At 38.6% G+C, this 11410-nt stretch overlaps 1 protein-coding gene across 2 annotated transcripts in view; it reads right to left on the reverse strand.

The window, feature by feature from the left end:
• LOC122966648 (myosin heavy chain, fast skeletal muscle-like) overlaps nucleotides 1-11410 on the reverse strand; it is a 254697-nt gene that overhangs the window by 214314 nt on the left and 28973 nt on the right. The window contains exons 1-27 of one of the 2 annotated variants that reach the window (XM_044330915.1): nucleotides 7055-7273; nucleotides 6658-6801; nucleotides 6411-6567; nucleotides 6273-6300; nucleotides 6081-6192; nucleotides 5901-5993; nucleotides 5757-5820; nucleotides 5549-5647; nucleotides 5355-5458; nucleotides 5125-5263; nucleotides 4912-5030; nucleotides 4650-4799; nucleotides 4398-4568; nucleotides 4009-4315; nucleotides 3743-3819; nucleotides 3568-3655; nucleotides 3361-3478; nucleotides 3131-3254; nucleotides 2896-3032; nucleotides 2528-2783; nucleotides 2026-2268; nucleotides 1742-1918; nucleotides 1477-1622; nucleotides 1271-1361; nucleotides 774-1163; nucleotides 487-613; nucleotides 282-400 (exon numbers count right to left, since the gene is read on the reverse strand). The exons of the other annotated variant lie outside the window; for it this stretch is intronic. Coding sequence (XP_044186850.1) covers nucleotides 282-400; nucleotides 487-613; nucleotides 774-1163; nucleotides 1271-1361; nucleotides 1477-1622; nucleotides 1742-1918; nucleotides 2026-2268; nucleotides 2528-2783; nucleotides 2896-3032; nucleotides 3131-3254; nucleotides 3361-3478; nucleotides 3568-3655; nucleotides 3743-3819; nucleotides 4009-4315; nucleotides 4398-4568; nucleotides 4650-4799; nucleotides 4912-5030; nucleotides 5125-5263; nucleotides 5355-5458; nucleotides 5549-5647; nucleotides 5757-5820; nucleotides 5901-5993; nucleotides 6081-6192; nucleotides 6273-6300; nucleotides 6411-6567; nucleotides 6658-6801; nucleotides 7055-7258 — 3984 coding nt within the window. The 5' untranslated portion in view covers nucleotides 7259-7273. Of the gene's footprint in view, nucleotides 1-281; nucleotides 401-486; nucleotides 614-773; nucleotides 1164-1270; nucleotides 1362-1476; nucleotides 1623-1741; nucleotides 1919-2025; nucleotides 2269-2527; nucleotides 2784-2895; nucleotides 3033-3130; nucleotides 3255-3360; nucleotides 3479-3567; nucleotides 3656-3742; nucleotides 3820-4008; nucleotides 4316-4397; nucleotides 4569-4649; nucleotides 4800-4911; nucleotides 5031-5124; nucleotides 5264-5354; nucleotides 5459-5548; nucleotides 5648-5756; nucleotides 5821-5900; nucleotides 5994-6080; nucleotides 6193-6272; nucleotides 6301-6410; nucleotides 6568-6657; nucleotides 6802-7054; nucleotides 7274-11410 lie in introns of those variants that run through there. 2 annotated transcript variants of the gene reach the window in all.

Here is an 11410-nt window from a genome sequence, read left to right on the forward strand (position 1 = left end):
CACAACCCAGCCACTTCAGACAGTGACTGGCCAGATATGGTGGTAGGAAATGAAGCATAAGTTTGAATTTCTCTCTCAAGCTCTTTTTTCTGCTTTCTAACATGATCGGATGACATGTTGCAAGACCTTTTTTTCTTTTTTTTTAATGCTTAACAGCTGGTGGGTTAGTAGTAGGTGAAGAGTAACAGGTGATTGACTACATTTAAAAAGGAGGACTCATTTCATCCCTTGTTAAAAGCTAATAATAGCACATACTATAGTAACATGTAAACTTGTTATACCTTCACTTCTTCCTCAATGTGTCTCTTCAACTCCTCAATTTGCTGAGTGTAAGCCTGCTTGCCCCTGGTCAGCTGGGAAACAAGAGCGTCTTTCTCCTCAATCTGGCGGGAATACTCACCTGAATGATAAATTGTAAATGTGTTATTTATCAAAATGATCATTACTTTTTTTTTTTTTTACTATTTTTTATCACAAGTGACTCACCATTCTCTGTCTGCAGTCTTGCCCTCTGTGCACTTATGTCATTCAGCTGGCGCACATTCTCATCGTTTTTGGCCTTCAGCTCACTCAGCTGGTCCTCAAGAGTTCTGCACATTTTTTCCAAGTTGCCCTATCAGAAACACAACATTGTGTATTTAAACATATTTACATGAACAAAGAGAATGCTGAGCATTTATCTAAGTTGAAAGTTACTGCCATATTATCCATTATAGTTCATATTTATAAGCATAATGAAAGTCAAATATTTCAATTATACACAAAACACCCACTTTGGATTTAGCAACAGCCTCCATGTTGCTGGAGAGGTCATCAATCTCCATCTTGTACTCGCTCTTCTCCTTCTCCAGCTTCTGTTTGACACGCTGGAGGTTGTCGATCTGCTCTCCCAGCTCTGCAACACTGTCGGCCTGCTTCTTGCGGAGAGCTGCTGCGGTAGCTTCATGCTGCAGGGTTGACTCTTCAAGGTCACGGCGCAGCTTCTGGAACTCAGCCTCACGCTTCTTGTTCATCTCAATCTGAGCGGCTGTTGCTCCACCAGCTTCCTCAAGCCTCTCACTGATCTCCTCAAGTTCCCTGGAGAGGTCAGCCCTCTGCTTCTCCACCTTAGCCCGAGCAGCCCGCTCAGCCTCAATTTCTTCTTCCAGCTCCTCAATACGAGCCTAAGTTTGATGATAGTAATATCAAGAAGGCTTATTAAGTGGAACATACTGTAACAAGTGGTTTTTCAGTACAAAATCAGAGTATAACATTCATGTCAAATACTAACCTGGAGTTCCTTGATCTTCTTCTGAAGCTGAGCACCAAGAGACTGTTCATCCTCAATCTTGCTGAGCAGCTGGCTGGTCTCAAACTCCTTCCTGGAAGAGGAAAAAACAGTTATTGCTGTTACAGTTTTAGTTTTGACTCAGGATCATTGTGTTGCATTATGGCAGTAGTTCAATGTAAGGGTTAAAGATGAAAAAGAAAACTTACTTCTTGATTTTCTCCTCAGATTGCTGCTTGTCATTCTCCAGATCCATTATGGATTCCTGGGCCAGTTTCAGATCTCCCTCAAGCTTCCTCTTGGCTCTCTCAAGGTCCATACGGAGCTTCTTCTCTTGCTCCAGTGATCCCTCAAGCTTTTGAGATAATATTATAATGTTGACATAAATAATGTTTTGAATTTTTATCATGGAATGTCAATTCTAACACACAAGCTAACAATACAAACATGTTCTGAAAAGTAATGTTTTCTCACATCGTCCACTTGCTGTTCCAGCTTTGTCTTGGCCTTGGTCAGAGTGTTGACTTTGTCTTCCTCTGCCTGGAGATCATCCAGCGTTTGCTGGTGAGCCTCTTGGAGGGCTTTCTTCTCCTTGGTTAACTTGGCAATAGACTCATCTTGAGATGCCATCTCCTCCGTCAGGTTTTTCACCTGGAAGTGTCAGGCAAGGTGCATTATTTCCATCACTTTATATGTTTGAAAGGTAATTTCATATACTTAGTCATTTTTTATAAATGTAGGTTTAAACTTATTCCAACCTTGTTTTCAGTTGCATGTTTCTCCTTCTCCACTTTAGCCAAGGTGAGCTCCAAGTCATCAATATCTTTCTTCAGCTCAGAGCATTCATCCTCCAGCTTCCTCTTCTTGCCAGTCAGCTCAGCATTGATTTCCTCTTCATCCTCCAGTCTCTCAGTTGTCTCTTTGAGTTTGGCCTCGAGTTGGATCTTGCTCTTAATCAGACCTTCACACCTTTCCTCAGCATCTGAGAGGTTCTCAACTTCCTATAGTATATTTTGAATAAAGTGTAAATCAATAAGTCATTTATACTCTGAATATACATAAATGTTTTCAGGATTAATACAAAAAATATACACATATTTTTTTAATATATTCATTAACATTTGTCAATCTACATGTTTGGTCAGGCACATAGAAGATAAGATGACCAGAAGAGTATGTGGCATCTTTAAATTTCACCTAGATAACTGAAAATGTTAGTGACAGTATTCAATTAGTGTAGTGCGGATGTATCCTACTAACAGAAGCCACTTGCAGTTGCAGGTCATTCTTTTCCTGCAGCAGGGAAACCATCTTCTCCTCCAGCTCCTTCTTCTTGGCCAGGGCAGCAGCCAGGTCTGTTGTCATCTTCTCATAGTTCTCCTTCATGTTCATCAGCTCCTTCTCAGTCTCAGCACTCTTCAGAAGAGGCTTGATCTTGAAGTACAGATTCATCCATGGCCAGTTTTTCACATTCATGAATGAACGGATATTGTACTGAATACTGAAGACAGCCTCTCTGGAAAATTCATATAAATAAAGTGTCATTTTTACTGCAACGTGACTTAACAAAAACAGCTGTATCTATTTCATTGGACAGAACAGTTCAGTGTACTGTATGACAATCATACCTCCTCTCCATCATCTTAACAAACTCCGTCCTCATGAGGAATCCTCTGCAGAGAGCCTGAGTCATGGTCACCAGATTAGCCAGTTTCTCATCTCTCATCTCCTCCAGTGTACCCAGCAGACCAGCTTTGAAGAACACCTGTGTGGTTGTTTGAAGGAACTCAGTCATCAGCAAAAATTGATACAAAAGGACATATGTTCATGGCATATGTATTGAAATTGTTCATAGAAATTAACCTTAGTGTGCCCAAACTTGTACTGAGTGTGATCCACATCAATGGAGCCTAGCAGCTTCTCTGCAGCTTTCTTGTTGTCGATGAACTGTCCCTCAGGGATGACGCTGGCATTCAATACTTTGTATCTACAAGAGAAAATTATGTTGTTACTTAAAATGACCCCACATCTTGGCTGGCTGTTTAAACTCAGCTGAAATCAACATGACTTGCTTATATTAAAAATTGCATCACCTCTGCTTGAAGTCACCGTAGAGGATTCTGCTGGGGAAGCCCTTTCTGCAGATTCTGATGCCTTCCAGCACACCGTTACACCTCAGCTGATGGATGACCAAGAAGTTCTCCATAAGACCTGAAAGTTGCAAATTCATATTGTTTCAAATATTTCTTTTAATCACTATGTCACATTTAGTGTGCAAAGCTGGGCTATGTGCTTCTTACCTGGGGTCTTTGATTCATTAGGAATCAGGCAACGGACAAAATGAGGGTGAGTGCTCCTCAAGTTGGTCATCAGCTTGCCCAAATTCTCCTGTGGATCAAAACACAAGATAAATGGTCAACAGTATTTCAAGATGAGGTTTTCAATTGGTATAAAACAATATGAAACAATTCATACCCTGAAAAGAGCAGACACAGTCTGGAAGGAACCACCCTTCTTCTTTCCCTTTTTGCCACCGCCGCCACCAGCAGCCTCTGTTTTCACAAACATTAAATTTAATTAATGGCACTAAATAAATAACTTTGTAGAATCTCTTTTAAGTTTTCTTCTCTATGGAAAGGGTATTTTTTAATTAAGTCAAATGCATGAATATATTACCACAGAGTACTCATCAGCTTTATACTATGCCTGAACCAAGTAACACACAGTTTCTAATTTCTTACCATCACCTCCGCCGTGTTTTGCATACAGGAAGGCCAGAAGTTTGTTTGAGGCCTTCTGATAGAGCTGGACAACTGAGTCATTCAGGGGGTCCTTGTTCTTGTCCAACCAGCCAGTGATATTGTAGTCCACTGTACCAGCATAGTGAACCAGGGAGAAGTGAGCCTCAGGCTTGCCCTTTGCAGGTTTTGGCTTCTCAAAGGCCTTGGTCTTTCCAAGATGCTGATCATGCAGCTTGTTCTTGAAAGTTGTGTCAGAAGCCTTGGGGAACATGCACTCCTCTTCAAGGATGGAGAAGATGCCCATTGGCTGAGGAAAAAAAAAATCATATAATGGAAGAAAACATTTGCACATGAATCAAGAAGCCACTTTGACCTTATTGACTGCTCACCTTCTCAATAAGCTCAATGCAGGCAGCCAAGTCCATACCGAAGTCAATGAACTCCCAGACAATGCCCTCTTTCTTGTACTCCTCTTGCTCCAGGACAAACATGTGGTGGTTGAAGAACTGTTGCAGTTTCTCATTGGTGAAGTTGATGCAGAGTTGCTCCAAGCTGTTGAACTGCAATTACATGAATGTATTAAATTGCATATCAAAATATTGTTGATCTTTGAATTGCTCAGACACTTTCCAGCTACTCACATCAAAGATCTCAAATCCAGCGATATCCAACACTCCAATGAAGAACTGTCTTGGCTGCTTTGTGTCCAGCATCTCATTGATACGGATGACCATCCACAAGAACATTTTCTCATAGATAGACTTGCACAGAGCCATGACAGAATTGTGGACCTAGAAAAAAACATTTTAGAATGAGATTTTGTCAGAATAATATTTTCATGTCAAAATGCAAATATTGCCCTTTTATATATTATTTTCAAACAATACATTTTCTTTATCTTACCTGTGGGACAGTCTGACCTTTGGTCACCATCTCATTTCCGACCTTGACTCTAGGGTAACACAGAGCTTTGAGCATATCAGCTGAGTTCAGGCCCAGGAGGTAGGCGATTTTATCAGCCACTGATGGAAAAACAAACCTTTAGCTTTATCTGTGAACTGGTACATGTTTTGAAATGTACATACTAACCGCACAAGATATCATTATCAGAATTACCCTCAGTGCCATCAGGTTCAGCCTGCTCCTCACGCTGCTTTTGCTTGAATTGCATGTTGCCATGATGCATCACAGCACCAGTCAGCTTGTAGATGCCCATCTTCTCCTCAGCATTGAAGCCCAAGATGTCAATAGCAGTCTACATTGTACATGAAGCATAGTTATTGGTATTTGAACCATTTTCCCCTGTTGTCTTAGGCAATATCTATTTAACTGAAATGTTTTCTTACATCTGTTGCAATGAACTCCTCCACGTCATTAATGCTTTTGACAGTGATTTCACCCTGACTGACCATTGGGTAGTCATAGGGGTTGGTGGTGATCAGAAGACCCTCTAGAGGAGCACAGTAACGATACCTATTAGTGTTTAGTGTTGTCTTTGGTATTATTTCAATGTCATTTTCAAATTTGCATAGTAACATACCCAGGAGCTCAGGCTTGTGGCCAGTCATCAGCTGATAGAAGATGTGGTAGCTCCTCTCAGCAGACAACTGGAAGGTTACACGGGACTTCTCCAGCAGATCTAAGAAAAACAACAACAAAAAAAAAAAACCATCAGCTTTATTATTACTTTATCAAAGACCAGATTATAGCCCAGATGAGTCTTGAGTCATACCATGGTTGAAACTTACATGTTTCAATATCAGCTGAAGCCAGCTTTCCAGAAGAGCCAAAGTGGATTCTGATGAATTTACCCTAGAGAGCCAGACCATTGAAAACATCAGTTTTTGTAATTTAGCAACAAAATGTCTTGAGATGTTCCCTGGATTACTTACAAAACGAGAGGAGTTGTCATTCCTCACAGTCTTGGCATTACCATAGGACTCCAGCAGAGGGTTGGCTGCAACAATTTGGTCCTCAAGGGAGCCCTGCAAGAGAGGATTTGAGTTACACAAGCTAAACATTCAAATTAACTATCCTCTGACGATCAGTTTTATCTTAAACAACCAATTTACCTGCATCTTGCCAGGTGTTGGCTCAGACTTCTTGGCTCCAATAGCTGCAATTGTTGCAAAGTATTGGATGACACGCTTGGTGTTGACAGTCTTTCCTGCACCGGATTCTCCACTGGGGTATAAGAGACACATGTCAAGAATCTGCTTTATCGTCATTATATGATTTAGCATTACAGTTTCTGTTATACTTACGTAATCAGGATAGACTGGTTCTCACGATCTGAAATGCAAACAAACATTTCACATGAATTCCAGTTTTGTAATTCCTTCAATAAACTCATGTTCAAGTTTAATTCCTACACAATTTAACGCTGCTAACTTTGACCTTACCTGTGTGCATGAACTGATAGGCATTATCAGAGATGGAGAAGATGTGAGGTGGTGCCTCAATCCTCTTCTTGCCTCTGTATCCTCCCACAACTACAGAATCATATACTGGAAGCCACTTGTAGGGATTCACCACAACGCAAAACAGCCCAGAGTAGGTCTGTAATAGCACAAATAGAAAATAAACATAGTGTTAACATTTAGATATGCAGATATAAATGCACATCGCATTAGTAAAGTGGAAACTCACGTAGATCATCCAGGATGCAAAACGCTCTTTGAGGTTATACAACACACAGGGCTCGTTGAGGTGGGTCATCATGGCCATGTCCTCAATTTTATCAAACTTTGGAGGGTTCCTGGGAAAGATTTCATCTTCTTTCACAGTGAGTGTCTGAAGAGATATAGTAAAAATACAGTAAAAATGTTTTTACTAAGATTTTTTTTTCTTCAAATTTAGAGTTAATCAGATGGATGTCCTTGTTAACCACTGTGTCAGTTTGAATTTAAAACCACTACATGTTTTCCTAAGATATAATTTTAATAAATGTTAATGGAAATAATGGCATCCTCCTACATAGAACAGGGTCTTCAATGGAAATAGATGGGAAAATGTTGTTAAAAAAGTAAAATAATGAATTGCCTACCTTACCACAGTCTGTTTCAACTGTGGCTTTGCCACCCTCTTTCTTCACAAGTTTACCCTTGAGATACATCTCCTCCTTATCAGTCACAAAGAAGGCGGTTTTGGCATCAAAAGGAGCAGTTTGTGCTTCAATCCTCTCCTTCTCTGGCTTCCGGAGGTAGATGGCCGCCGGGCCATAGCACTCCATCTCCGCGTCTGTGCTCATGTTGGCACTTTAGTGGAGACTGAAAAAATGGAGTTAAAATATCAGCATGATGTCGTAATGGTGTTGTATCCATCTGATGTTGGAGATTTTGACATTTTTTACCTCAGCTGGTTCCAGAAAATGATGAGTGGCACAGTATCTGGTGGAGTCAAGATGCTATAAAAAAGATGATTAAACATGAGTACAATAACTTTTTTCAGTTTGGTTTTCTCATTTTAAATCTTCCTGGCAGAATGTCAATTTGAGAGCAGTGGAGCGTGAAGGTGGTAAAACTTCTAAAACAACTAAAATTTAACTGATAAGTGCTAGCTGTATTCAGTTGAATCATGAAAGTTCAATTCTCTCCCACCCCCTTAACTGCCCTCCACACCCAGAGAAATAGCACTGCTCTTAATGATCACTTAGTATACAGTATGTGTTGAGACAGGATGTGTACTGGATATCAACACAAATGAATTAATTGTGCGATTTCTGGGAAAAAAAAGAAAGAAACTACTTAAATGTTTTAAGAGTATTTGAAGTCAATTGTTTTGGAATAATATCTGCTCAAGACTACTTTGATATGACATGAAATTTCACCTGAATATCATCTAACACAAAGATAACTCTGACAAAGAATCATTGACAATATGCATTAGCAACACATTAACTTTACCCACTGATCAATAGGAATTCAAACTAAGATCACAGTCGATACACTCACCTGTGTTGGGTGCCTACCAGTCCATGCAGAAGTCCAGGGCTGCCTCTTTTATAGAGGGTGGGAGTGCTTGGTCAGCTGTAGTCTCTCACTCAGTTTGGTCATGGCCTCATCCTGTTGCTTATTTTGTGGCAGTGATGTTTATGCAGCTTGTAAGCATTTAATTTGTAACTAGAATTTGAAAACTACATAATGCAGCATGATGTTGTACCAATTGATTTGATTTCATCACAAATGTGAATGTGACACACAATATGGGTGTTAAAATACTGAATAAAATATAAAATTTGACCATTGTTTAGTAGGAAAATGGAAATTTATAGTAGAATGGACTACTTTGCTAAGAAGTTCAATTTAAACTATACTGAAATAAATACCTTCCTCACAGTTAAAGTAATTCTAATTTATTTTCAACATGATTGCTTTCATAGGAAATGTTGACTATGAACACATTCTCTTAAAAGAAAAAAAGACAAATTGTAGGGTAGGAGAAGGACAGTTAGACATACACACATACTTAAATAAGACTTCAGTAAACCAAATAGGACCCAAGGTTCTGCTTAAGTAAGCATGAATATAAAATTATTTAGAGTGAAAGAAGGAGCTCATTAATTTCTCACCTAGATTAACTCAGTGAGTTACAAACTTGCTATTATAAATGTTGTTGTGTATATATGGTTTGTGTACATTCCAATAAATGTAGCTCTTAATTTAAAGGTCATGAAAGTTGAAACATGTAGTTAACATCAAAAATATTTTTTTCAATTCATGGACAGCTTTGGGGGTTGGTTTTGGAAACTCATCCAAATTCCATTGGTATTCAGTTGCAGGACACTTGCGTATTCAAGATCTTTGAAACTTCACCCCAAATGACACTAATTTAAGACAGCTTTCAACACACTTAATTAAATGCTTATATTCACCTTTAATAGAACTATATACTAAGTCTGGGGGGAAATTATGTATAATGCTTAATAATACTGACCATGGTAATGCTATATTCACCAAGACTTTCATTGTACTCATGAAAACTTCTGTGTTCCTGTGTGTGCCAGTAATACAGAAAGAATAATCTAAAAATATACCATAATGTATAGCTGTATTTGTGCACTATTTGATCTTTTAAATCTTATAAATGTAAACTTGCCAATTTCAAAATCGAAATACTTCATTAATTGCGGTTACATTACATTAATATTTTTAAAGGTCCATTTATGCATGGAGTTAAGTTTTGTGAATGTGCCAAAATGTTTGTTGTCTACAGTTACTGGATTCTGGCACATCTTGTACTCCTGTAATAAAATTAAAGATGAAGTACCATCAATAAAAGTTCAATCACCTTTTATGTATCTCTCTAAATGGACATGAAAACAGTTGCCAACTCATTTCAGGTATTGCTCAAAATAAATTTCACATGCCAAATGAACATCAGCCAGTTGCTACATTTGATACTAAAGAAGTTATTAGTGAAGCATGATACAAGTGTCCTGGCAGATCTTGAAGGCTTATGCCCATTATGGCATGTTTGATTTGAATTTGGCTCACCAAAGAAAATATAATATATAATATATAAAAATATAGCAACATTTAACCCATATCACGAAGTGAGTTAACAGTTGTAACTTCCTTCTTAACTGATTTGACTCATCTCAAAGTGGCTCTTGGGACATATACTGATTAATTTCAGCAAATAGTGGGAGAACTTAAAATGACTAACATATGAGTATTTTCTATCACTTTTCATAGTTTCTTTGCTGCTGATACTGACTCTATTCGCCCAAATCATCCCTTCAGAATGTATATTTTTATACATCTAAGAATGGATATATGTGGTGCTTTAAGTGCATGTAGAGAGATTACACCTGCTTACCAGTGCAACTTTGCCTTTGCCTCTTGTTAGATATCACCTCACACAGGCTGTGAACAATGAACCATGAGTAGATAATAGGATTTACTTGCAGAAATAAGTGGCCCAAAAGTACCTTTTGTTCTAATGACATATGGGATTTGGGATTCTGCTATGAAAAAGAAATCCACTTTGGTGTATTGGTGTTGTTATTTTGTTTTTTTTTTCTTTTGGCTGCTCATGTGACATTGATGTGTTTATCCTGTCACCATATATTCCCTTTAGGAGGATACTCAAGCAACGCAAAAGTGATGTAAGATCCAGGCAACTTTCACCAAAAAGTCCTCAGGGCTAGTAGATGAAGGGTTGCCAAATGTCTGAATAGAGATGACTCATTCTGCTCCAGTATTCCAAGTCAAGCTTTGATGTCTTCCAGGGGACTTAATGCAAAGACATGGAATAACATGCAACCTATTTTTCGCCTGTGACATCCCAATTAGAGTGTTGCATGAATGCAGGGAAGGCCTGAGCCTAAGAAGAATTTGATTTGATCATTTTATTAATATGAAAAATAAATGTTCTTCATTCCAATTAGAAAATATTTTCTCATAATTTTTTTTATCACAATCTTGATTAATCTGGATTATGAAAGTCAAAAAATGCATTCATTCATAAGATGTTTGGAACTCAAAATATATTAATAATGTAACCAGGTGCATACAATATGATGGAAGAAAAATGTAATACAATATTCTATGCAATAATCTACCAACAATGGAAGAAAATTAATTAATAATTAAACTCTGCATGTGTGTCTGAACTCTGCCAATCTGATAGCTCCATGTCATTTCAGCTATACTGGAGGATGAGTGAGGAGGCTCAGGCAAAGTTTATTTCAGTTCTTGTGTGGGCATTTCTTCGTCACCCTATACATTCACATTACAAAACTGCAGCAGCATTAACAGCCCAACCACCCTTCCCAGCCCCTTACGCAGCCATCCCTTATATACTTTCACAGGTAGTTGACACAGGTAATTCGAACTAATTGTGTGGACATATCCACTAGGGGTGTGCCCGAATACAAATACGTTGTTTGGCAAAGCACAAATAGTGGGTTTTTTACAAACATTTATTTCATACAAATATTTTATACAATATTTTCAAAGTCTCAGTCTCTCTCCTGTGCTTCACTGTTAGGCCTATCAGCAGGTCTCAAAGAGGAGAGTCACATCCACCTGCTGCATGATGCACATTTCCTTATTTGGACATCACTCCTGGAGTTGGGGGGGGTTCCTCAGAGATAAAGCTGAGTTACTGACACAAATGAAGTGATTACAAGGGACTCTCCACCTCCTGTTCCCCTTCTCCTTTCCACAAAGTTAGGATGTAAAAAATAGGCAATAAATGAAAAGTGCAAAGCAAGAATCACCTTTGAAGTTCTTCTCTACATGTGTGTTGCTGTGTTATGGAATTATAAATAAGTAGAGGTCTGTCTGTATGATGGCAATGCAACTGGTTTAGCTCGGTAGTCAGCGCATTCATCTATGATCTGGGAGACTCGACTTTGAGACCCTGTGAGGGGACCTCCTTCATAAGATAATTTATT

The sequence above is a fragment of the Thunnus albacares genome, chromosome 17 (assembly GCF_914725855.1).
Source record: "Thunnus albacares chromosome 17, fThuAlb1.1, whole genome shotgun sequence".
Lineage (NCBI taxonomy): Eukaryota > Metazoa > Chordata > Actinopteri > Scombriformes > Scombridae > Thunnus > Thunnus albacares.